Here is a 21,628-nt window from a genome sequence, read left to right as displayed (position 1 = left end):
TATTTCATTTTATAAAAATCCGGATCATCCGCGTGCTCGTGTGTGCGTGCACGTGTACAGCTTTCCAGGATACAGACTCGAGCTGCGCTGTGCCATCGATCGACACCGGGAGCATTTCGTGACGCATTAAAGTGATCAATGGAAAAAGCATTGAGCGATCGCTAGAATGAAAAAAGGTTATAGTTCAGTCTTGAAATCTTGAGCTGACTTTGGGGAGGAAGAAATCACACAACTTCGCAGTCACAGTGAAACATTAGCAACACAAATAGGCGCTGCACGCGGCCTTGTTATAAGAACCCTGCAGATCTGCTGCCTCGGTATCAAACGTATTACGTGTGATAATAATGCGCGCTCCTGGGGGGGGGGGGGGGGGGGGGGGGGGGGGTGGCTGCCCGTAGGGCCGAAAGGGTCGGGATGAATAAAAGAGAGCTTATTAAACACAACAGGTTGTTTCTTACAGTTTATTTAGTTTTATCGCCAATGACCTCGTTAGTGGTTTTGAAATAATGGCGTTACAACCCAATTCAAAAGCTTTGTTTCTCACAAGCAGGCTGTAAATTCCAGAGTGTCAACGGGTTTTCTGTAATGTTTTTTGGGGGAATAAACCAACATCAAGCTCCTGGAGGCTATTTAAGTCGTAGGGTAGTTTATTTATATTTATTTGTGTTTTTTGTTGCTACACCAGCTCCTCTTAAACTGCGAGTATCGTAGTTCATTTTTAATTCATCCCAGCCGAAATCCAGTGAAGTCGAAAATGAAAACCATTTTTTTACTTAAATAAGTCATCGTAAATGAAATAGCAATAATTTCCCCGCCGTGTCTAAATATTGTAATTACCTGAGAACAGGAGAAGTTTCATCTTGAGAACTTTGTCATTGGATCGGAAGCGAAAATCCTCCGCATTCATTTAAATAAATGTTGTGTTGACTGAGCGCGTCGTGCGCGTTTTGTTCCATCTCATCGTTGTGCAGTTCTGAGTTATTGGAGCCCGGCGGGGAACCGTCTGCGCGCACCGCGTCGCGTGAACACAATCTACCTTTCACATTTCTATCTGTGTGCGCTCGGTATTAAATATTGATCCCAGAAATACATTAATTCGTGTGGATTTTTTATTTGCATGTCCCTCAAAGCTGTGCGTGTCAAACATGATAACGATTGGAAGTTATTGAGAACACATTTATCTCAGAGGTAGGTGGACTGTGTGTGTGTGTGTGTGTGTGTGTGTGTGTGTGTGTGTGTGTGTGTGTGTGTGTGTGTGTGTGTGTGAGTGTGTGTGTGGCTGAGTGACCCCCTCAAAAGAAAGAAAAGAATAACACGCTTATTTGTTCCACATCCAGGGAGCAGACCGGTTTATAGAAAGTGACCCTTCTGTGATCTCAAGTATCCAACTACCGCACAAAAAAGATTCAATAAGTCAAGCAGGTCAGCAGAATTGTTTAAGGGTCATGTGTCTTGCATCAGGCGATTTTAAATCATGGGCCTCGGGAGAAAAAATATGTAAAGGTTTACATAAATATAAAAATACATTTTCGTGCTTGAAAAAAAAAAGAAAATAGATATTATATCGATATTATATCTTTCGATCATCTTTGGGGATGTAACGTGGCAGCGAGACCTCTCAAAGGATTTGGTTCAGACGTGTTTGAGAAAAGCAGAGGCAGTATTTGGGCAAAAAAGGCGTCATTTGTGCAAACAGCGCGGCTGTGTGGTGAAGAGAAAAAGAGAGAAAGCCAACGTTAAAAAAGTAATTATAAAAGAAGTGTCGCGTTAAATTAGATGTCGGCGTCTTGGATTGCCCTCATTTGACAAAGTGAGGAATAATTGCTTCTTCTCTGTTGTTACGTTTTTTCCTGAACAACAGCTGGATGCAAATGATTTTTTCATGAAATATTTCACTTAAATTCGTCAGACAAACGAAGGCAGCGCGTCGGGAGGACACGGCCTCGTTACACATAGAAATGAGTACAAGTCTGATCACTGTGTTCTTATCACAAAGCTAAATTAAATATCTCTTTACGGAAACCAAAATAATGCCTCGGCCTGAGTTTCCTCTCTCATATCGCTTTATTTATTCACCACAACGCTGCAACGAGCTCTCTGATGATGATGATGATGATGATGCTGATGCTGAAAATGATCGAGACAAAAGAAAGAACCACATAAACCGACCTGAGAACGGAAACTCTGGTGTAAATAAATAAAGGAAATAATGCACGATAAATGATAAATGAAGCGTTAAAATAATGTCATTCAAATTCGACGGGTGAAGATGTGTGGCCCGCTTCTATTATAATAAGAAATGGAATAACATACCAAATAAACAATACGAAATAAAATAGAAGACTAATTAGAGAGATTTGCTTATTTTAGCAACAGAATTAATAATAATAATAATAATGAAAATAATAATAAATAAAATACTGGACTAAGGGAATATGTATATTTTGCCTACCCAATAAAATTAATAACTTTAAATAACAGAAACATTAATACAAATTACAGCGATAATAATAATAATAATAATAATGGTAATAACATGTTATGACTGACGTTTTCTCCTTTTTCTTCTTCTTTCTGTCTCCCAGTGTTCCGCTAAATTAAACGCTCGTGCTGGTTACAATCACCTTTAATTGAAAACGAAAGTAACTAACTTATAACGAACAACAGACGTGTGAGACGAAACAGACTATTAAACAAAAACCAGAGCAACAATAAATACATATTTTTAGTTTATTTCTGCTGGTTTCTCCTGATTGGAGAGAATCGGGGAGGTTTAAGATGTAAAGTTGGGACGCAGATGGAAAACGAACAGAGCTGTTTTTGTTTCCGTGGTCCGGATTAATGGGAGTTGTTTTTTTTTTGGTGAGCCTGAATCGCGTTGTTGTGTCCGTGTGCATCTCTGATATCCCTGCAGCGACCGACGGGCCCACGCGTCCAAACGCGCCTTTCTAACGGACGTATCTCGTTTCCGTCCAACGGTTAATTTGTCTTTTACGCCACTTTCAACTGTTTCCCCCCTCAAATTGCTTCCATGCAGAGGTCACGACTCACGAGTCCATTATCGCTCCCTCACACCATTTCCCAGCCCGCAGGCCACGAGAAGCGCCATTACTATTAACGCGTGACCCCCCCCCTCCGGCTGACAAACCAACAACTATTATTGTGGCAAAAGGATGGATATGAATGGGTTATGATCTAAGCTTTTACAAAAGAAAAAACAAACAATGTTCCTAATGTTGATGCTTGTTGTGTGGTGCAAATTTTGACCTGAGCATTTTCAAATAATATTATTTTGAAAAAGGATTTATCTTGGATCAGTTCCGCCCCTTTCTAATAAAAAAGAACAACTTGGCGAATCTCCACCGATATCTGTTTATTAACAACTTAGTAAGCATTAGTTGATGGTTTATGAACATTAAACCACAGAAAAGGGGATCTTTCCGCACTCATTTGCTCGTCTTGGTGGCTTATAGCGGATCTACGAATGCTTCATGAGCCATTAGAGAAGTCACAACGCACGCCAAGTGTATTAGAGTCCTGTTAGAAAGATCAACACGGCCTCTTTTAGTGGTGAAAGCAGCAGACTGTCCACAGACGTCTCCCTCGCAGACGTGTCCATCAGGGACGGCGTGCTCTATAATGTCTTTATTCCACCTCACTGTCTGGGGCCCTTTCGAGCTCCCGGACGCCACACAGGATCGTTTTTCCTTTTTCAAAAGCCGTGACCCCCCCGGCAGCCCCCTCTTTTGGTTTTCATCCTCCTCCCCCTTATACCTTCTCGTACCTGAAATCAAACCCGCCTGCCTAACGAGGAGGGCGCTGGGAGTTTGGCGGTTGTGAGCGTCAGCACTCTGCACTGTGTCATCGGGCGCGAGTATTTGACAGTTGGAATTATCTGTAAATACTTCATTTAAACGTGTGCAGCAGTCCCCCCCCCCGTGTGCCACGGTCCACTTCTGGTAAGATTTACAAACGATAACATAAACACTTTGGAAAAAAAGAGAAATTCAATTCTCATTTGAACAGAATTGCAGAGGGGGGGGGGTTGATTGGGCCCCACCAGCAACAAAACAGCGGCGGTCTCTGTAATGAGGGGTTGGGTGCTCAGTGTTTCGGGGGCTTTATCTGACCTGCCAGAGGGATTGTCTTCCACATGGACACCACCACAAGCAAATCCGACCAGACGTGCACCAGCGACCAGCTTCAAGGGGGGAGGTGGAGAGGGGGGGTCGCTCATCCTAAGAGCCCAAGTCGTTGCCTTAATGTACGCAGCCTCAATAAAGGCAATTAAAACTCTTTAAAAGACCGTTTTAACCCCTCCCCTCTCGGTGGATACTTCTTCTAATTCACAGAAGGGACACAAAGGCTCCCACTAAAAATGAAGCACACACACACACACACACACACACACACACACACACACACACACACACACACACAGCCTGCCTCCTCCGCACCTGAGGGGGCCCCCCCAACACCTGAGGGGCCCCGCGTCACGAGCAGGTCGATGCTTGAGGGCGACGCAACCCGACGCGTTTCGAAAGTGTCGGCCACGAGTCGAGGAGGACGAGGAGGGACGGTTTGAAAAAAACCGCCGCCGGGCGGCGAGGCAAAAAGCAACGGCTCACGCTCAACGTGACTGAGGAGCAGGACAGGGAGGACACACACACACACACGCACGCACACACACACACACCCTACCATGAAGCATGCTGGTCCTCAGAGCCTTCTGGAAACGCGTCGTCTGCGCCACGAATCTTTGTCCCAAAAAACCAGCCCGGCACCGGCGGACGGCCTTGTGGGTGAACTAGGGTGCACAGAGGGGTGGATGGTTTCACTTTGCGGCCCCTGCGACCCCCCCCCTCCTAGGGTGGGCGGGGCCAACGCATTCAAAGTAAATGTCAATCATTTACTGTCCGACACCAATGAGGAAGCTTTTGTCTCCCAAAGTAAATCCCTTTGATTTCCCCAAAGAGAGTCAATGATTGAAGACCCGCACTGAGGAGGGGACACCCGTACGGGCCTGTGGGGTATTTAGTGCGTCTGAATGTGTGCGTCTGTGTCCGCGAGTGTGCGTTGGCTGGTTCCTGAGTGGCCGTCAGAGCGATAGCGATCTGGCCGGCTGTGCGCAGGGTGCAGGGGTCAGAGGTGAGCGGGCTGCTGGGATCGCGTGTTTGTTATTGCTTTGCTGCCCTTGGACGGGTTAACAACACAGCGCGCACACACACATCATGTCATCATGTCATCAGCTGCTCCGCGCACACCGCTCGGTCGGCGGGGGGGCAGTGAGAGGCGTCTGAGGGTCACTTCCACGTGTGTTGAAGGGCCGTGAGTGAGCTAAACTAGACCGGTGAAACGTTATCCCGCTGGGGGAAGGCGGGAGCACAAATCGCCCCCAAAGCCGCTCTTGTTGATGTGCAGGTCACTGACGTCTGAAGGGTGACGTGTGTATTTGTGCATATTAGTTGCAATGAATTATTATTTAAATATTTCCTAGGTGGTTCTGTAAGCACTTTAACTTAAACTCCCCACAAACTGATAAACGGGACACAACTAACTTTTCATGAATTCTCTAAAATGGCATTTTTCTTTTGAGGTATTTGTGATTCTCACAGGACAGTGAGAACATGATGCTCATATAGGATATAATGCAACTGATATAAAGCAGTTAAATGCAACATGCACAGTGATGCAGCAGTAAAAATAACCAGAAACATTTGATATAAAACCACGACAGGGAACATTTTACTGCTGTCATTTTTCTTCAGGTATATTTTGCTTGTGTGATATCAGTACTTTCACATGATATCAATAATTTGGTCAAATATTTAATAAATGAACACTCACAACAAAACCTGTGTGTGATTTATCACACAAGAAACAAGATGCAGAAACACTCATTTTAATGATTTAATGACATTAAATGAAAATGTGACAAAATGAAGTGAACTCAACTCACTCACAAAACTGAATCATGACCAAGTGTTTGTTTGAAATATTCTGAACAGAATTCCAGCCCAACGGCTCGTTAATGTCATCACATTGAGTAGAATTAGATTGTTTGGCCGATAATAAAAGTCTTCCCAGGCTTTGATGTATTCGATCGACAGGCCTCTCAGCCCCCGGATGCTTTCTGCAGCCTCCGTACAAACAAACCAGCGGCCTCATAGAGCGCTGCGGAGGCAGCTGGCCAGATGTGTGCCAGCGGAGTCAGAGGATGCTTCTGTTCCCGTCCACGGCTCTCCTCTCGGATGCTCGCCAGCCCACTTTGTCCACTTCAAACCCACGGACGGGCGAGACGGGAGGAGGGTGAGTGGGAGTGAGGGGGAGGAGGAAGAGGAGGGAGAGGACGACGGCAGACAAGAGAACGCAGTCCAAATGAGTGAATCAGAGGGACGCTCCAGATGTTGTCTGCATGCTCTCATATGCATACGCAGATACAAGTGTGTGTGTGTGTGTGTGTTGTTTTGTGTACGAGAAGTCAACAACCCTCTCTGAGGGGTCGATGCGCCTGTCTTGGAAATGGTTTGATGGAACTGAAGTTCACGGAGATTACTCGACTTGTCAATGAGCTTAAACCCCCCCCACCCCTCCCCTCCACACCCACACAAGTTAGTATGTGTGCATATGGCGTGTGTGTGTGTGTGTGTGTGCGTGTGTGTGTGCGTGTGCGAGAGGTGAACGGGCCGTGCAGACTAGACAACAGGAGTGGATAAGTGAGGGAGGGACAGCAGACGCCGACACTTTTCTCAAACCCGAAGCTGGACCTGGTTTGTCTCAGACGGAGGAGAGAGAGAGAGAGAGGGACCGAGGTCCTTGCAGGGACAAGGCCGGGCTCGGCGCTGTGTGTGTGTGTGTGTGTGTGTGTGTGTAGGATGAGAGGGTGCTGCAGGTCTGGGGGGGCTGTCTGTTTGGGCCGGCTCCTAGGGGCTAACTGATTAGGCCGTAATTTGAGGGGTGTCTTGAGGGGAACAGCCTGAATTTATTTTTTCACCCACCGCCGGAGTAGGTGCAACAGGACCCCGAGACGTACCAGGACACACGCACACGCACACACACACACACACACACACACACACACACACGTAACTTTATGAAATGATGGATAAGCAGACTTGGGGATTGAGAACAGGAAGTGATGATTTAAACAGAGCGCCAGAGACGCCAGTAACAGAGCTACTTACCCTCTCTCTCTTTCACACACACACACACACACACACACACACACACACACACACACACACACACACACACACACACACACACACACACACAGGTCATTTCATTTAAAACGTCTGTCATCAATATTTCCCTGATCAACGATGGATCACATGACTACAATATACAGAGTTCTACAGTTATTTTAGCTCTTTTACCCTCACAGCTTCAGTTTTACTTTCATCCATCTGCTGTTTAGACTGGTAAAAAAAACAGGTACGAGTGAATTATACGAGTAAAAGTACTTTAGTTTAGAAGATATATGCTTAATTAAAAGTATACTTCCGCAAAGATGAACTTGGATTAAAAGTAAGTATGTCAAAATGCGTCTGTGTGTTTAGTATACAGTAGTGTAAAAAAGCCAAACCAACTATATATTCTACTGATGCAGCTGTGCACACAACTGAGTATCAATATTACACAACTCTCTGCAGCTGAGTAAAAAGGATCAAATCCAAAGCAGCAATAAACAATATTAAGCTACGTACATTACATAAATATGTGTACATGAAAAAACATCAGAGGTAAAAATAAAAATACTCCCTGACTTGGTATTTTGTAAAGGATGAAACTTGAAATGTAGCAAAGTACAATGCTAATGATGAAGAGGTGAAAGTAAAATGACAGATTATTTAAAAAGGGTCACCATCTATAACACACATTTATTTATATTATTCTGTAAGTGGGCGAGCGGCGGAACGAATATATCTCTAAAACAATTTGAACAAAAGCTGACATTAAGTACGTAATTAACAAATTAAATCAATAAATATAGCAGCCCATTTCAGTCCAGTCACCGTGAACTTTTCATATTCTAACCAGAAGAGACAACATAATAGCCGTAATTAAGGCGGCGTGGGATATTTATTGCCGTGGGTTTCAAGCAGAGCGGCTGATGTTCGTCTGGTAATCACGGGTACTAAAGCTCGGCCCTGCTTTGTTTCCCCGGGTTGTTTGGCCATCGCCATGGCGCCGCGCCGCTCTGCAATCTCCCATTAGATCAGACGCTATTAGGCCAGAGAGGAGTCGACCGAGCAAACACCTCTAAAACTGGGTTATCTAATCTCGCCAACGGGGGGGATGAGCTGGACTTTGGAGTTCGCAGACAGCCGGGGGAATAAAACGCCACTCAAGATCAGACGAGTCTATCATTGGCTGCCCCTCCCCCCGGGCCCCTCCCCTCGCTCCCACAAGACGGCCCTCCCTGAGCTTTATGAGCGGGCATCAGATAAGAGCTGTGTTGAGGTACTGTGTTGAGGGTCAGATAACGTCTGGTGCTGATGATCGGCGACGTGGTCCCCGACCGCGTTGGATGAGCTTCAGCGGAGGGTTTTGTTTCGCCGCATTAACAGCGTAGAGGGGAGGGAGGACCCTCGTCATCGGTTCAGCGACACTCACATGACGACGGGGCCTGCCACCGACCCCTGGCTTGACCTCGCACCGAGTCCTCGACCTGCACTCACGTTGGAAAACCTCACCCTCTTCATGCCAACGTCCCCAAAAGGCCCCCCGCCCCACAACACTCGTGACCGTTTCATTCCCCCGATAGAAGTCTCCACCTCGTTTTGCTGTCTCTTCTGCTTCACGGCTGAGGGCTTTGGTCCGGGCGGTGTACCCCCCCCCTACCCACCCCCCCCCCCGGGACCCCCGTCCTGCCCAGCGTCAGGCTAAGTGCCTCTGACAGCCCACCGCACAGTTATTAACTGTGATCCGCCACCACAGGGCCCGGGCAACGCCGCGGCGAGGGGAGGGTCCACCAGAGGCCTCTGCTAACACAAAGACCGCTTTCACCCCCCCCCCCCCCCCCCCCTCCCACTAATACATATTCACATCATTTCATACGCCGCGCCACTTTTTATAATACGCCACTATTCCTGTGGCCCTGCTGGAAGGCCGCTGTGTCCCCCGACCCAGAGGCCCGCCGGGTAGAAACCCTCTGTGGGGAGAGGGGTATAGAGGGGGGGGGGGGCATATACAGTGACACGGCGCGCTGCCTCGGCGGCATTGTGTTGACCCGGGGAACGCCGCCCGGGCCCTCGCCTCTTTCATCCGTATAGGTGGTCTGCAGCGCTAGTTTGTCTCGCGCTCGTCCCTCCAGCATCCCCCCCCCCCCCCCCAGGATGTGGGAGACCAGAGACCCCCCCCCCCCCCCCCCCTCTTCAAACAACAACACAACACGGGTCATTAGATGACAAAATTGGGAGAGGAAATAAATAAAAGTCATCGAGGGAGAGGACAGAGAGACGGAGACGAGGAGAGAGAGCGAGATAATGACAGTGGACTATGTTTATCCCCCAGAAGGCATCGGGATAAACGGGAGGGCCGAAGTCGCCGAATTCAACCCCCCCACGCCCCCCCCCCCCCTCCCAAAGCCGCTTTATCCTCCCCACGGCGGTAATGAGAGCCCCGCCATTGACTTGCTGAATAGTTGAGGCTTTTCCCCCTTTGAGGTGACTGGCTTTAATATAGCAACACGAGACACACGGCGGAGCGATGGACGCCCCCCCCCCCGACCCCCCCGACCCTCCCACGGCGGGACGAGGACACGGCTGACGTGCATTATTCAGCACAAAAGCTGCCCTTTGTTTGCTTTACGCTCATATCCCACAAATTGCAGGCTTTGTCGGTCAGCTTTTCTTATTTCGGGCAGAGCCCCTCCCCCCTCATCCCCCCTCCCCCCCCCCCCCCTCACCCCCTCCCACTGTCCTCCCCGGACTCCGTGGCATGTGTAAGGGCTTCACAGCATTGATAACTACACGCACACACACACACACACATTCAGAGGAGGGGCCTCACTTCTAATATCCCAAGCGCTTGTTAAAGGTTTCTCCTCCATCGTTTTCTCGCTGTTCTTCTCTTGAATAATAATAATAATAATAAGATAAAACAAACAGCATCGCACCGAGCGGCAGACATATTGGATGCACTTTGATGCAGGCGTACCAACAACAGCAGCTTTACGATACACAGTTTAATCATCTTAGGTTGTGATATTTTACAACGACATAAACTGTTCTCAGAACACGACAATTTTATGGGAAACAAAGTAATATTTCCATGTTTTTCTCTGAGAAATGATCTTTTGTTGCTTTTGGGAGCTGTGCTCTCTACAAACCCTGCATTTGTCAGGTCAGGCACCATTAACCGAGCACACTGCCGAGTCAGAGCAGGTCAAAACACCCATTGGCGCCGCCGCCGCAGCGCACACACACACACACGCACACACACACACACACACACACACACACACAGATTGCTCAATTAGCCCTCCTTTAGCCCGCGCCTCTCTTAACCCTGCAGCTATACGCTTACAAGTCATTACTCTCAGGGTCAAGTGTGATCCCTGTGCTTATGTGCATCAACAACTGGCAAGTGCTAGCGTGCTCTTGTGCACACACACACACACACACACACACACACACACACACACACACACTACTCGAGTGTTGTGGGTAATAAAAAGTGATTTAGAGGATCTGATTGAAGAGGCAATACTGCCCTCATGTGCCTTGCAAGTTGTAATGACAAGCGGTTTTCATTTGTGGTGTGAAATCCCCTCCATCACTCACCCCGGCCTCTCTGACGGGGTCACCGGGGGGGCACCGGGGGGTCACCGGGGGTCACCTCGGTTCAGGTGCTGCGTTTCTTCAGCCGGTCCTGTTTGGCGTGGCACTGCAGCCTTTATAGGGGGACGTATTAGGACAGCGAGGGACACAGTGGGACGTTTTGTGGGATCACAGCACCCCCCCCCACCCCCCCCCCCCCCGCTCCCCTCCATGGAGCCTCTCCGGTCTGGAAATGACTCCGGGATGTTGTGGTGGGCCGGGGAGGAAACTCCCTCCACCACAGGCCTGCTATCTCTGTGGGAGTTCATTATGCACGCAGACCGGCCACACACACACACACACACACACACACACACACACACACACACACACAGAGTGGGCACTGGTGAGCAGATGTGTACACCACAGCATAAACTCACCCTCATGAATACCCCTGCTCAACCCACGAGGTGGGGGTCTCCGACACTTACTGTAACGCCACTGAGGGGTCACGGGGTCAGGACAGTTTATACCCATAATGCCCTCTGTTCGCTCACATTAATGATTCTGCTTGGGTGTCTTACGGTGGCTTTGATGGAACCTTTTTCTTTAAAAACAAAAACAAAAAAACTATTAGTGTAAATGATCACAAAAAATGTAAAACCCAGAAGGCCTTTTGGCTTTCAGGCTCCTCTCATCGGAGGGTTTAAGTAAACGCGTTCCAGGATGGAGGTGTGCTTTGTGGTTTCAAGCCTTAAATCATAATTAAAATAATTGGAAACATGTAGTGCATTGATTTTCATGTTATTACAATAATGAAGTGTTGTTTTTTTTAAATCAGAAAGTAAAAAGAGCAGCTAGTCACCACTCATGTTAAAATACTGGCTCAGTTGAGAGAAAAGCCCCCACCACCCTTCTGCCGGTGAACCTGGCATTAGACACCTCATCAGAATTTGTAGAAATCTTTATTCAGATCGTCGGTGGAAAGTACTTCACCCCCCTCCCTAAGGCCATGACGCTCATTACACTGGGAGGCAGCGGTGAGTTGATAGTAAAAACCAACGGGGAGAAAGAGAATGAACCACACGGAAGCCGATAATAATATGAAGTCCCTTTGATTTAAAAAGGTGAGTGACGAGGATTGTGTGAACCTATTTTCTCTCCTACAGCAGCGCCTCATTCCTCCAAACATAGTAAAACATCACTGTGTGTTTAAGAGGTCAACTCTCGTCACAGTGAACCTGGGGGGGGGGGCAGTTCTTCCCTTGCAGCGTGTAAACAGATAAAGAGCCGACTTAAAATAGGAAAACTAGAACACAACAAACCGATGAGCTTTGTACTTTCCTATTTACAAAGTGTTATTGAACAGAAATTTGACAAGAACAACCCAAAATGTTTTAGCGGTCAGAAAAGGTGAACGAGGCCATGAGCTGCGTGACATTAGCGGGCTTTGTGCGCCTCGTGTCCGTCAGCAGGCCGATACAGACACCCGGTGGTTTAAAGACTCTGCATACAGGCCAACTTAACTCAGAAAGTATTGATTTAGCTTTTTAAAACAAACAAAAAGGTCTTATTACAACATAATTTGGGAAGAAAAGAAAAGAAAAAAAAAAAAAAAACAGTACAAAGAAATGGCATCTTTTCAATTGATTCATGTCAATAAAAACACCTGCAACTGTGCCGCTGCTGTTAATGTAGCATTAAAAATGAACTGGGTTCAAGCCGTCCTGAGAACAATCTGAAGACAATAAATACACCATGTCAGAGTCACACAGCGCGGCCCTGTTGATGAAGTGTGTGTGAGACAGAACGCAGTCCAGGCTGTGTGTGTGTGTGTGTGTGTGTGTGTGTGCTAGTATCCTTGGAGTCCGTTATAGACCTTCTGTACAGAGCCCTGCTTCAGAAGACTCCGGATACCTGCAACAGCAGAACGATCACGTTTAACAGCAGCATGTTAGAAAAAACAAAGTAAAAGACACATTTTATATGTCAATTAAAATACAATTACTACAATTCTATTGGTCAATGGTGTCTCCTGGATGTTACACACCGAATGACAATTTGAACTCTTGAAGGAGTTCAATCTGCTGACTACAGCATGTACCGCTTTTAAAAGAGTGTATGTTAAATAAAGACACTTCATCCCAACACCGATGCTTCTCCTTGAACCTTCCTCCTCACCATCCTTCTGCTGTTCGTCGAGCTGCGTCTGAGGAAACTCCACGTCGAAGGTGATGATGAGTGAGCCGCGGATGTTGATGTTGTCAAAGTTGGGCAGGCCCTCTCCCTTCTTCCACATGCGAGCTCCGGGCTTGGTGATCTTATCCCTCACGATGTGGACCTGTCGATCAAAGACGGACGCAACCGCTCAACTCAGCTGGACGCCAACTTGCTGTTCACCAAGCCTGAAAATCGGCGGGTTCTAAAGGCTCTACATTAAAATCAAACACCAGGTGTGTACAGAACCTTGTGTCCGTCCAAATGTTCGATGTCCATCTCAAAGCCGACCAGCGCCTCCACCAGGGAGATGGTGACGTTTGTGTACAGGTCGTCCCCTCTGCGTTCAAACACAGGATGTCTAGAAAAAAGGGAAAAGCGTGACGTTACGGCACCTCATTCTACGTTGGATGCATTTTGTTTGCAAGTCAGGAGGAAGCTGATCCAGCGTGTTCATACTTTAGCACTTTGATACGGAAACGCAGATCTCCAGGTTCGCCGTCGACGTGAGGTTCTCCTGCAAAGAAAAACGCGTCAATAACGGGTCATATTTGGAAACTGATTCATAACAAGCGTCGCAAAGATTTACCTTCCCCAATGAAGGGGTACTCCATTTCATCTCTGACGCCTTGTTCAATTTCAACCTCCAAGGTTCTCTCTTCATTTACCAGCCTGTGGGGAGCAGCACAAAAATAAACTATTATTTCACATCATTCCCAAAGTTGATCACACCTCTGATTGGAACTTGGCTGCCTAATTATTTGGGAAACTGTTTTGACGTTTGTTGGCCTCAGTTACTTCTATTCATCCATTGGCCTGATCGAGTCTGGGATGGTGACAAACCCCGAGTTTCACCACAAGCAAAGACCTACTTCACATTGGGACACTCGTCGCACACCATCTCCTGAGTCATCTGGAAGCGTCCGGGTCCCAGCTGCGTCGTCCTCATCTCCTGCCTGCAGTTGCACTTCCGCTTGCCGGGCGCTTCTTTGGCTATCGGCTTGTTACGTACAACCTGTGCGACACAGCCGGGAGCAAATGTGACGCGTTCTAGCGCATATTTCAAATAAGATTAATAAGTGTGGGTTGTTGGTGTAGTGAGCAGGATCCTCCTCCCCACCCCCTCACCTCGACAAAGTTCCCAGAGTACACCTCTTCAAGCATGACCTCCAGGTCAAGTATGATGTCATTTCCTCTGGGGATGTTCTTATCCTGTTGCTGTCGATTTCCTCCAAACATGAAACCAAAGTCACCAAAGAAGCTGCAGCAGGAAGACCGTGAGGAGAAGTTTTTTTTGTAGTTTGTAGACAGAATTTAAAAATAATTAACTTCTGCTATAAAATAAAAGTTTTTTTGTAGCCAATTTCCCAGACATGTTATTCTTGTAAACCAATTTTCCTAAAGTGTTGGTACACCCAAATCACAAGTCCCACCTAGTTTGGTTGAATGTATGCTTAACGATTGAAAATGACAAACAAAAGTAACAGAAATAGGAGTAATAAATCAACAGCAACATTTATCTTTGCAATCAGTGTTACATTGACACAGAGTCAGATTGACCTTATATAAACCATTTAACAGCATTCATTGAGGTTCTTCAATCTCCGACTGTAAAAAAAAAATAACCTGGGCGCGGGAAACCCACCTGGAGAAGATATCGTTGTGTGAACCGTGGTGACCCTCTTTGAGTCCATCTTCTCCGTACGCGTCGTACTGTTTCCTTTTCTCCTCGTCCGAGAGCACCTTAACAGCAACAACAACCAGTCAGTCACAGACTATTCAAACAAAGCAGTACTATCGGAATAACAGGGTTGAATAAGATAACTATATTTATCCTGGAGGGAGCCGCAGTGGCAGCTAAAAATAGGAAAGAGGGCCACTGTAAAAATTGTGGAATATTGATGGAAAACGGGGATACGCGTCATATACCGATAATTACTCATCCGTGTCATACTAGATAGTTGTAAGTATACCATTTTCCACTCCTTGTATATATAAAAAAAACACGACAAAACTGTGCCATTTATTTGTAAGACCAACGTGAACGTTTGATAGGAAAACACCTGCATTCAGTCCCCGCCCACCTATCCACGTCTGGCTTTCCCGAATGCCAGCTGTGCTGCGTCACGGCCAATCGGATGCAGCCACACGGTCTACCCGACCAATCACAGCGGCCGTAGCGTCTCCATCAACAACCAAATAGCCAGTGTACAAAAATACTTCTATATCAGCGCCTCTTCCGGACTCATCCATGTATGCTGCAGCTACAGCACCGGTCTTACGTTGAATGGCAGTCATGCACATTCAAACCAACTTTTAGAGTCAAAATGAGACTGTGGCGCTCCACAACTCCAATCATGCCCGCGTTCATTGTACAACTCACCTCATAAGCTGCACCCAAGTCCGCGAATTTATCCTGAGCTTTCGGGTCGTCTTGGTTTCTGTCGGGGTGCAGCTGGAGAGCCAGCTTTCTGTAGGCCTTCTTGATGTCCCTGATCGTTGCACTCTTGGTCACCCCCAAGATCTCATAGAAATCTCGTCTACAAGAGAGATAGTCAAGGGGATTATGGACGACACACAGGCGGTAGTGACAGAACACTTGTATTGTCTACAGGGTGCATTGTGGTGATGAGCAGCTAGCTAGCTAGCTAACATAGCTAAAATACACCAATCGATGAAGCCGGGTAGAGCTTAGCTGCTACGAAGGTTAGCTTCGGGCTAACGGAGCTAGTTAGCCATTCAAACCGCAGTCCTGGATACATAGCGCGTAACGTTACGTTACGTTAGATAGACCACCAGATAAATCACTCATTAGACCGGCTCGGTGTGTGTTTGTGTGAACTTGCCCCGGTCCACGCCACACACGTTACAACTGCTGTGGACCAATCACAGTGAAACATGTGTACCACCCGGCGAGGCGCTTTCAAACGGCTGAGTGGGTCCAACGTGAGACTTACCCCGCCAGCACCGCCGTGACAACGTAAAGGAGCAGGCAGCACACATTGCACAGGTTCATCCCTTTGGTCGCCATGGAACGCCTGTATTTTGTGATGGGAAGTGGCGAAAGAACAGCCGGCTTTTGAAGGTTGGATCCCGGCTGCCCGTCACGAGCCTTCTTCCTCCTGTCACATAGAGCCCGCCCACTGGACGTCTCAAGCCCCGCCCCGCGTTAAAGAAACATATCTCACCCTTCTACCCAAGACAGCGTCTGTTTTTTTCTTCTCCTACGGGTAACATTTAACCCCAGAGCCTACGAAAATGCATGTGTGACGTTAAATTCAGAAGAATTAGCGCGTTTCTCCAGCTTAAAAACGGCGCCCTCGGTGGAGCATAAAGCGCGCCCCCGCCAGATGCGCGCAACAGATGTCAGTTTCGGAGGAGGGCGCCAAATAGGAAGAACGGCGGACGTTAGAAAGTTCTGCCTCCATCGTCGCGGCACACCGGCGGTCCACGACACCCCTCGTCCTCGTCTCTGCGCCAACTCACGAGCGACCCGCCCGGAGAGGAACGCCGCGGCGCCCGGGACCAACGCAGAGGCTCTGAAGTAAGCGCGCGGAACCGGCCGTTTGCCTCGTCGGACGCGCTAGCTAGCCGAAGCTAGCCACGTTAGCACTTCGGTGAAGCGCACTCTGAGGCAGGACCGTCCCCCCCAGCTACCGAGCTAACCGCATGACGTCACCCTTCACGTATCTGCCAAAACGGCAGGCGCGCGTGTTTGCTGCGTGCCCGCTTGTTGTGTTGGCGGGGTTAGCTTTTAGCCTCACTTGATTTAAGTTGTATGTTCTGCTCAGGTGTCGACGACGCGGCGCCCTGTTGTCATGGGAGCGTTACAAGAGGCATCGCCAATATGGTCAAATTAACCACAAATAAAATCTTTAAAAAAAATATTATTCGTGCAATAACCCGATCCCTATAATACGGTTTAAATGTCACTGGGTAAAGTGCTGTAGCTTCGTTGGCCTTGCTTTTAGCTGTATATTTTGTGTGCACATACTTTGGCAATAAAACTTGTATGGTCAGCTTTATTAAATACAGGTGATAACTGTAAGTAATTGATCCTCAGTTAATCTAATTTCAGTATTCCTATATGAATGAATGAAAATTCTTGCACATCCATTCATCTGACTCTTTCTTTTTGTTATGTCCTTTCTCTTCAGACATGGAGGCAGAGCGAGTGAGCATCTGGCCACGCATGGAACCCTTCCTACTGGGTGCACTGCAGGTGAACGTCCTCTTCCCATCAGTCTAATGCAATGATATCCACCCAGGGAATGAAAACGTAGTAAAATGAAGTGGAATTAACGCCTCTTGCAGGTGGCTCCCTCCTCCAAGCTCAGCTTCCACTACCTTCGCAAGATGGCCACGTACGTGCGAACGCGGGAGGGCTGCTTCCCCACGTTGGGCTGGCCCATGTGGAGGCATATTTCGTGTGGAAAGCTACAGCTTCCAGAAGACGTCGCCTGGCTCTACTTCGAGACCTTTGACCTGCTTATAGGCCACACTCCAGAGGAGAGGCTGGAGTGGGCAGAGTGCCTTTCCCAGTGCTCTTCCAAAAGTGAGCTGGATCAACAAAGAAACAAGGTAAAAAAAGAGCAAAATATATATATATATATATATGACCGAAGTGTGTTTACCTTAGGTCGCTGTCTCTCCGTTTCACATGACCCGTTTCTGGATCTTAAGTGTTGTTTTTTCCCCAGGCGGAGGTTCGAGTAGCCGCACACTGACACGCACACTTTGTGTCTCCTTTTCACTCCAGCTGTCCGTGGACACAATGCAGTTCCTCCTCTTCCTCTACATCCAGCAGCTGAACCACGTGTCTCTGCGCACCTCCCTGATTGGTGAAGAGTGGCCCAGTCGTCGCACTCGCTGCCCGTCCCCATCGGACCGAGAGGCCAAGACCAGCTCTCAGAACAAGGTCCTCGTTGCAGTGACGGGAAAGAAACCTCATTGCATGCTGTTGATCTGTTTACTACCGATGTGCTGGTGTGACGCACGGACGTTATCGCGTCTAATGTCTTCTCTCAATTTCATCGCGATGTCCCACTTATAGTCCATTTCTTTGTGGCTGTTTGGTTCCGCAGAACTGGGATGATCAGGCTCACCTGTCGTTTGTGCAAAGCCATCTGGCGGAGATTCTGGAGTTGCTGGTGGAGCCTGGCCAGCTGTCACTATCTGGACAGGCCCTCAGAGATTGCCAGGTCTGTGAACTGTCTGCACGCATACAGTGTTACTTTACAGCAAACTAGTGTCTCTCCTGGGGAGGTGAAGGGGGCGATTACCTACACCGGCAGCTCACCTGGGCTTCACTTCCCACTAGAAGCTTTGCAGATATGATCGTCTGTACATTTTTTGATTTGAAATGAAACTTGAAACAAATGACTATTCACATGTGTCTCTTTTGCCAGATCTCCCTGAAGGCCGTGCAGAGCTTGGGGCTGCTCTTGGAGGGCTCCGTCTGCCACGGCCGAGCGGTTCAGCCCGTCCACAAGCTGCTGAGCAAAGGTCCGCTCCAGACGCAGGCCGGCTACTCCGCGCTCAGCCGCTCCTTCCCCCAGCACAAGCTCCTCTCGTGTCTCCAGCAGAGCCTCACCCTCAACCCCTTTGGGATAACCGCCTGCCTGTGCTCGGGCAAGAAACTGGCCTGGGCCCAACAAGGTATCCTTAAAATCTCCTGGTACGAGGTTTGGTGAACAGAATCTCCTCGGTCTTTTGAGAGGACCGAGTTAATATTCCGTGTGTGATGATTTGTAGCCATAAATCTTTCCACCGGTCTTTGCCTTTGCTCTCTGCCTGTGCGCTCCAGTGGAGGGATCCATGAAGAGGGCCAAAATAGCTCGAAACACCCACGCGGCTCCGCCCGGCAGTAAGATGGTGCTGATGTCGCAGGTCTTCAAACAGACGCTGGCGAAAACCTCCGACAAGCTGACCGGTGCCAACATCAAAATCCACAGATGCTCGGATGCCTTCATATACCTTCTCTCCCCTCTCAGGCAAGCTCTGCTCCCGTTCATGGCGCTCCCCCCCCTCCTCCTCCCCCCCCCTCCCCTCTGTCATGCTCTCTGTTCCACCTGCAGATCGGTCAGCGTGGACAAGTGCCGTGACTGCACGGTGGTCCTGGGTCCAGTCGAGACCAGCGTCCACATCCACGGCTGCCAGAACCTGCGGGTGGTGTGCGTGGCCGGCCGGATCGCCGTCGGAGTCTCCTCGCGCTGCACCGTCCACGCCTTGACGCCCACCCGCCCCTTGCTCCTCCCGGGAAACACTGACATTACGCTGGGGCCTTTCCACACGTTCTACCCCACCCTGGAGGACCACATGGCCAGCGTGGGGCTGGCCGTGGTCCCCAACGCCTGGGACCGACCGCTGCTCCTAGGCAGCGAGGGGCTCGTCAACACGTCGGCCAACCCGGACCCGGCCTGCTACCGCCTGCAGCCCCCGGCTGAGTTCAACGCGCTGGTCGTGCCTTTCAAGACGGAGGGGGACACGTGCGAGGTGCCGGGGGGGCTGCCCCCCCAGTATCAGGCGGTGCTCGACGAAAAGCAGATGAGGATTCAGAACTGGCAGAAGACCGTGCTGGAGGCCCGGCTGAACAAGTGAGTGATCGGACCTCCAACGTCATCGGTCAAATGCCGTATTTTCCGCACAATAAGGCGCACCTTCAACGAATGACCTATTTTAGAACATTTTTCATATGTAAATGGCTCCTTTTAGAATAACTTATTTTCCCCGTTAAGATGGTTCAGCTACTGTAGAGAAAAAGGGCGCCGTCTCTCGCTCTTTAATCTCATAAAGTGCTCGGCGAGAACGACAGCTTTGTTTCTCCGACGCGCCCTGAAACAAGCTCCATATCTCCATTTATGGCATGTTTGGCAGAGCGCCGTGTACAACCAGTATGGATCAACCGATTAACCAATTGATCCAAATATGTAAGTCGCTCCGGATTAGAAGGCATACTGTTGTTTTTTGAGAAAATTAAAGGCTTTTAAGTGCGCCTTGGAGTGCGGAAAATACGGTACTTAAACGCGCGCGTGGAAAAGTGTTTTAATAGTCTGCGCACTTTGAATCAGTGGAAAGCCTCAGCAGACCGGCTGCTTTCCAGAACATGGATAAGAATGTGAGTTGGCCGCTCGGTGCAGTGACGGCACATTGTGAGAAAACCGAACCTTTCAGCACTAATCTCTCCTGCTCGTACTTGTCCCCCCCCCCCCCCCCTTCTTTTACTCCTGCCGTCCATTGATTTCTCATTTGTGCTCTCAAGGGAGCAGAAGCGGCAGTTCCAGGAGTTGGTGGAGGTAAAGTTCCACGAGTGGCTTCTGGAAACGGGGCACAGGCAGGAGCTCGACAGCCTCGTCCCGCCCGCGGCGGCGACTCAGCGAGACAACGACGGCAAACACGTCAGGAAGTGACGGGCGGAGAGACGGTCGCCTGCGGCCCGCCGACGTGTCGCTGTGGTCTTAAACGTAGCGTGACAGGACGCACGTGTGGTCAGACGTTTGCAGCTCTTGTAAGGTCTTAACAAGCGGACGATGTTTTCTGCCAGTATTGATGTACCCTGTGTTTCCCCATGCTGCTCCGGGGCGGGTACTGCTAGTGTAGCCCCACTTCACTGGAGTGTAACTCGAGTGGCCTGTTCATGAGTCCTTTAACGTGTCCGAGCCAAGTGGACATGGTGAGCACCGTGGTTGGGAGACGCGCCCCGCAGGCTTTGAGGGTCACATGAAGAGAAGCTTCAGCGCAGTCACTGTTCTCAGTCGTTCAGGCACAAACTTTTGGGGGCCAATTCAATTTCTCTTTTTTTGAGTCTGCATTTAGAGACTGATTGGGGGGGGGGGGGGGTCACCTTAACGCACTGATGGCTTGATGTGTTTTTGTCCATCTGTGCCTCCAGGAATTTTCACCATTTCTTCCCAAACTCACGCACACGCATATTAACGGTGTGCTATTCACTTTTAGGAGAACGTGCATTTAAAGATGAAATGTAGCACTTTGGGTGTTGAGGACACATTGGTGCTCCTACAGTTTCTAGCTCAGGTCTTGATCCAATATATAATGGCAATAAAGTGTTTTCCACTGTAGGGGAAGGAGGAATATTCCCATGATTTTCATATTTTATGAAGGTACAGACAATACTTCTGTTATTTACTGCAGCTGTCTAAATGTTTGTTTTGCTGGTACCTTTTTTTTTTTTTTTTTTTTTTTTTTAGCGTCTACAACCTCAGTGTCCTTCAGCCCGACTCGCTTCCTGCTCCCTTCCACTCATCACATGAAGGAAACGCACATTACTGTACTATAGAACTGCTGGGTGTGTTTTCCGGGCATTTTTATTAAAGGGAGGGTCGACTCGATGAAGAAAATGTACTGTTAAAATGCTGGATATTACTGCAGTTTTAATAGTTTTTTTTTAATGATTTGTCTCTTCAAGATGTGATCACACTGTAAAATCTTACTGCTGCAAAGTGTTGATTTGAATACACGCGCACCTCAGTACGAAGTGCACAATATAGTTGGTGAAAAGATGAAAATAAATTATAGTTTGGACTAAAGGCTTATTGTTTTGATTCCATTTTTACATTCATGGACAAAGTGATGTAATGGAAATTCTTTGATTGATTGAAGAAATTGAAATGAATGAATTCTCTACATAC

General features: G+C 48.4%; 2 protein-coding genes across 2 annotated transcripts; one reads left to right on the top strand and one right to left on the bottom strand.

The window, feature by feature from the left end:
• Positions 1-11,709: 11,709 nt before the first annotated feature.
• On the bottom strand, positions 11,710-16,446 carry dnajb11 (DnaJ heat shock protein family (Hsp40) member B11). Its single transcript, XM_040201966.2, has 10 exons — positions 15,938-16,446; positions 15,364-15,520; positions 14,626-14,723; positions 14,109-14,241; positions 13,853-13,995; positions 13,570-13,652; positions 13,440-13,497; positions 13,230-13,341; positions 12,945-13,104; positions 11,710-12,680 (listed from the first exon to the last, which is right to left on the bottom strand). The coding sequence occupies exons 1-10, from the start codon at positions 16,009-16,011 to the stop codon at positions 12,616-12,618; spliced, it is 1,083 nt and encodes a 360-aa protein (XP_040057900.1). The 5' UTR covers positions 16,012-16,446; the 3' UTR covers positions 11,710-12,615.
• tbccd1 (TBCC domain containing 1) lies at positions 16,145-21,526 on the top strand. Its single transcript, XM_040201964.2, has 9 exons — positions 16,145-16,524; positions 17,138-17,202; positions 17,295-17,561; positions 17,740-17,898; positions 18,065-18,181; positions 18,389-18,638; positions 18,787-18,973; positions 19,058-19,576; positions 20,242-21,526. Exons 2-9 carry the CDS (start codon positions 17,140-17,142, stop codon positions 20,387-20,389), a joined length of 1,710 nt encoding a protein of 569 aa, XP_040057898.2. The 5' UTR covers positions 16,145-16,524; positions 17,138-17,139; the 3' UTR covers positions 20,390-21,526.
• The last annotated feature ends 102 nt before the right edge of the window (positions 21,527-21,628 follow it).

Source organism: Gasterosteus aculeatus, chromosome 16 (genome assembly GCF_964276395.1).
Source record: "Gasterosteus aculeatus chromosome 16, fGasAcu3.hap1.1, whole genome shotgun sequence".
NCBI classification, from domain to species: Eukaryota; Metazoa; Chordata; class Actinopteri; order Perciformes; family Gasterosteidae; genus Gasterosteus; species Gasterosteus aculeatus.
This window is presented reverse-complemented; position numbering and strand designations above follow the sequence as displayed.

Bases quoted from the DNA above. Each gene is read 5' to 3' on its own strand.
- dnajb11 (XM_040201966.2), bottom strand. From the start codon at position 16,011: ATGGCGACCAAAGGGATGAACCTGTGCAATGTGTGCTGCCTGCTCCTT. The intron at 14,724-15,363 runs GTGAGTTGTACA...GTTGCTGTTAAG, and splicing joins ACTTGGGTGCAGCTTATGAG to GTGCTCTCGGACGAGGAGAA. The intron at 13,498-13,569 runs GTAAATCTTTGC...TTTTCTTTGCAG, and splicing joins GTACCCCTTCATTGGGGAAG to GAGAACCTCACGTCGACGGC.
- tbccd1 (XM_040201964.2), top strand. From the start codon at position 17,140: ATGGAGGCAGAGCGAGTGAGCATCTGGCCACGCATGGAACCCTTCCTA. The intron at 17,562-17,739 runs GTAAAAAAAGAG...TTTTCACTCCAG, and splicing joins TGGATCAACAAAGAAACAAG to CTGTCCGTGGACACAATGCA. The intron at 18,182-18,388 runs GTCTGTGAACTG...CTCTTTTGCCAG, and splicing joins AGGCCCTCAGAGATTGCCAG to ATCTCCCTGAAGGCCGTGCA.